The 4,203-nt window shown below is 43.1% G+C and overlaps 1 protein-coding gene across 3 annotated transcripts; it reads right to left on the reverse strand.

Annotated features, from left to right (window-relative positions):
• Positions 1 to 591: 591 nt before the first annotated feature.
• On the reverse strand, positions 592 to 2,994 carry LIPT1 (lipoyltransferase 1). Of its 3 annotated transcripts, none has more exons than XM_023251595.2 (2): positions 2,857 to 2,994; positions 592 to 1,766 (listed from the first exon to the last, which is right to left on the reverse strand). In XM_023251595.2, exon 2 carries the CDS (start codon positions 1,763 to 1,765, stop codon positions 644 to 646), a length of 1,122 nt encoding a protein of 373 aa, XP_023107363.2. In that variant the 5' UTR covers position 1,766; positions 2,857 to 2,994; the 3' UTR covers positions 592 to 643. The 3 variants fall into 3 exon arrangements, with proteins under 3 accessions (XP_023107363.2, XP_011279364.2, XP_019682616.2); XM_011281062.4 differs by having other exon boundaries at positions 2,845 to 2,941; XM_019827057.3 differs by lacking the exon at positions 2,857 to 2,994 and adding an exon at positions 1,957 to 2,240.
• Between the last annotated feature and the right edge of the window lie 1,209 nt (positions 2,995 to 4,203).

Genomic DNA, 4,203 nt, shown 5'->3' on the forward strand with positions numbered 1-4,203 from the left:
AATCGTAAGGGAAAGAAAATATTTATAGCACTGTAAAAAAAAAAAAATCTACATATAATTGGACCCATGCAGTTCAAACCCATTGTTCAAGGTCAACTGTATGATTAAAAGGAAGTGGGGCGCCTGGGTTCTGTTCTGTCTCTCTCTGTCCCAAAAATAAATAAACGTTGAAAAAATAAAAAAAAAAAAAAAAGGAAGAAGTTTAGAATTTAAGGTATCAGAGGTGACAGGAAGCCTGGGTTGTATTCCCTACAGGTAAGAAAACTAATTCTGAGATCACTGTCAAATAAAGTATACATCTCCACGGTGGTAACAGGAAGGAGCAGAAATACATATCTGTGCTAGGTTAAAAAAAATAAAAAGCAATGAAGAAAGAAATAACATATCTATAGGCCAGAAAATAGAAAATATGGACTAGGTGACACTTCCTAATGAGGAATAGTTACTGAAAGAGACTACGTTTTTTTTAAGAGACATACAATGAAGGTGCCTAGCTGGCTCAGTCGATAACAGCGTGCGACTTGATCTCAGGGTTGTGAATTCAAGCCCCATGTTGGGTGTACAGATTACTTAAAAAAAAAAAAAAAGACATACAAAGTAAACATTTTATTATCATTAAAACCATTAAGAAATTTATTTGGAATCACATTATTCCCTTAATTTTTTCACAGAGAATATTCCATTTACTGTGTAGTTCATCATCTTTAGGACATGTTTTATGTAATATACTTGTTAGCATAGTAGTTTCAATTGGGCAAAACTTACTGCCAATAAAACCTGCTTTTAATTTGTCACATATTTCCACTGGCAACCAATGATCAGGTGCTTCAATATTACAGATTTCAATTCTTCCATTCTTTATGTCTATGACTATTTTAATTTCCAAATATGACTGTCCATATAATACATTAAAGGAAGTGTTTATACTAAACTTTGGAGTTTTGCCATATATCCACTCCCAGGTCTGTAGTTCTTTGGCTTTATTATTTATTCCAGGAAACAGTGTCTCATCCGTTGGGTTTATTAGGTTAATATGATTATCAATTTGATGGTAAGCAGCATATTCTGCAGCAATAGCATTCATCAGTACTTCACAGGTCAGAGTGGGATCTTTTTCCAAAAGATTTTTTACTACGGAAGGTATGCTAGCAGTGGCATTGCTCTTGATCCCTTGGTAAGGGCTCTTCAGCAAAGATGACAAGAAGGTCCTATTGGTACTACATAGTAAAGTGCAATGGTGATAAGCAGTAGTCCGGCCAATCTTAGAAGCTGTTCCTGAGATTTTAAACTGTCCATCAAGTAAAAGGTCACATCTTTTGGTGGCCTGCACATCCAGCTGGGGTTGGATAGCATTCAGAGCTCTCACAACTAATTTTAAATTCTCCATCCTATTGTACTTTTTTTTGGTTGTAAAAAAAGTCAAATTGATATTACCCATATCATGATAGACTGTTCCTCCTCCACTTCTTCTCCGAGCCAGTTTTATACCTTCTTCTCTCATCAGATTCAGGTTGCATTCCTGCCAAGGATTCTGATGTCTACCTATTACAACAGAGGGAGAATTTCTCCAAAGGAAAAGAACCGGCTTGCCCTCTAGATTCACATGGTCATGGATCCAGTCTTCTACAGCCAGATTTTGATAAACATCATTAGAAATCGATTGTAAAATAAGCCCACTTTTTACTGTGTTTTTAAAGCCAGCTGTTGGGACCTTGAGGTTACAAAGTAACTGGAAGCAATTCTTCATTGAAAATGGGACCAGCATGCTTTTAAAAATGGAAGAGAAACAAGTTAATTGAGAAAAAGAAAATTTAATTGCATTTTCTAGCTCTTGATTCTTGGTTATTTAATCAAAATTTTTCTAATGTATCAGTTGCTTTGCTTGCCTTTTAGCTTTATTGTTAGTCTTTAACAACTCTACAACAGAGCACTCAAAGGAAATAAATGAAGACAAACCTGAAGAAGAGTTTCAATGTCTGATGGAATGTGCCTTGTGGAAACCACCTTCCCAACTTCTGGGCTCTGGAGAGATCCTGTTAAAGCCAGGATATCCTCTTTCTCCTAGAGGAGGCTTGGATTCATCTGGGACCGGTGAATCTCTTTTTATTCAATGGTTCAGTAACAGATCAGCCTTGAAGGTCTGGTAAAATGTTTCTTATCTTTTTAAAAAATGTTTGCTTATTTTTGAGATAGAGGGCGAGTGGGGGAGGGGCAGAGAGACGGAGACACAAGACTCCAAAGCAGGCTCCAGGCTCTGAGCTATCGGTACAGAGACCCAGGCTGGGCTCAAACTCACCAACTGTGCGATCATGACCTGAGCCAAAGTCGGAGAAGCCGACTGAGCCACCCAGGCCTCCCTAAAATGTTTCTTTACATTTTATAGTTTTCCCCCAGACAACAACCTTATTTCCATATTCTAGGGGGACGCTTTGATACCACCATTTTGCATTACAAACAGGCTTTTCAACACCGAACAGAAAGCAAAAGATAACAATTCCATCTATCCTCCTGTGTAGGCCCAGCTCCTTCAAAACACCTGTTATTTTGCCACATCTTTGACAGTACATAACTGACCCAGAGTCTCACGACGGTCGCATGTTTTATTTCGCTTTCTTGGCTCTCTGTGGGTACGCACACACCTGGCACCCAAACGTTTTAGTTTTTTACCCTCCTGCGTTGGGGATAAGCTGTTCCTAACCGTGGAGTTAGGTCGTCCCAAGCGGTGAGCGAAAACCACGGCGTGTACAGCACCGGCCTCGGCGGCCTGGCCTCAGAATTCCAGGTGTCCACCCACCACTCACACCCAAAGGGCCGCCCGCCCCAGCGCCCCCGAACCGCACTTACAGCTTAGCTCACCTGCTTCTTCCAGTCGCGCGCACGGCGCACGCCGGTTCCTACAGGAGAAGGACGCGTGCGAGGACCCACGGCCCGTCAGGCTGCGCGCGCGGCCAGCCCCGCCCACTGCCCACTGGGCCAGACGAAGGCTGGGCGGCGGAAGCGCCGAGAGGAGGCGGGGCCACGCCGGGAGCCCTTCCTTCTCATTCTTTGGTGTCTGGCTGTGGGTGCCCGAGGGGCTCTCGACAGAGTCGACCAGCTGGCGCTAAACCAGATTAGAGATGGGGATATGTTCCAATGGAAAGTCACAGCGCCCGCAGTTCAGATGGAGTTCCCCACGTGACAGCGCAGAGCTAATGGTCACCCAGGGCGAAGGTAGGACAGGGCGGCTGTGTCAGGTTGGAGGGGGCATTCGCAGAGCGAGGCCAGAGGGAGGACGCCAGGAAGCCAGAGCAGTCAGGTCGCATGCCAGGCCAGGCCAGAGCACCAGCAGATGCCTACTGAATGTGCAGTCATTGCTCCAGGTCTTTCCGTATCTCCTCACAGTCCAAAGAGCACATAATTCCACTTGGAAGGCGAGAAAACTAAAATCAGTTTTAAAAGACAAATTGCATTTAAAGGAATAAACGCTGGTATTCCCAATACAGAGATGGAAACTGCTGGGAAGGAGTGGGTCAGAAAATACACTTAGGCTAATGAATGTTACCTATCTGCGGTGACCCTAAGTGCAGTTGGCAAGAAAATTCTTGTGGCTCAGCCAGATGGGCAATTCCTCCGGCAAGCCAAAGTTTCATTTAACTATTGCTGCATAATAACTGACTCAAACATCAGTGGCTTAACACGATTTTTTATTTCTAACATTTATACGGTTTCCCCAGAGCTTTATTCATCCAGGGTTGGCTGAACTGGGAGGTCCAGGATGGTCTTATTCACACCCTGGCAACTGGTGTTTACTGGCTGCTGGGGCACCTCAATCCACGCCTAGCCTTGGAAGAGACACTTCAGCCACCTTATGTTAGCCAAAGCAACAACAAAGTTAGGCCAGAGATAAGGGATGGAGCAATGGACCTCACCTCTTCATAAGAGGAGCCCAAAGAATTTGTGTTCTTTTTCAATCTTCCACAGAAATGAAAATTTTCAGTTAGAATAGAAACTGCCTAGGCCTGCATCTTGGAATAAGCAGCATCCAGGGTTCACAATTTGGTGATGCTTCACAGGGCTCCATAAAAAGCTACAATTTTTTTTTTAAAAGCTACAATAAAGACAAATGGCTAATTTATCATTGCCCTTTTGGTTGAAGTTCCTCTTTTGTGTATTACGCAGATGGAATGGATTTTGTTCAGTTAGTCCCTCTAGGAATTTTATTAA

The sequence above is a fragment of the Felis catus genome, chromosome A3 (assembly GCF_018350175.1).
Source record: "Felis catus isolate Fca126 chromosome A3, F.catus_Fca126_mat1.0, whole genome shotgun sequence".
Taxonomy (NCBI): Eukaryota; Metazoa; Chordata; class Mammalia; order Carnivora; family Felidae; genus Felis; species Felis catus.

Bases quoted from the DNA above. Each gene is read 5' to 3' on its own strand.
- LIPT1 (XM_023251595.2), bottom strand. From the start codon at position 1,765: ATGCTGGTCCCATTTTCAATGAAGAATTGCTTCCAGTTACTTTGTAAC.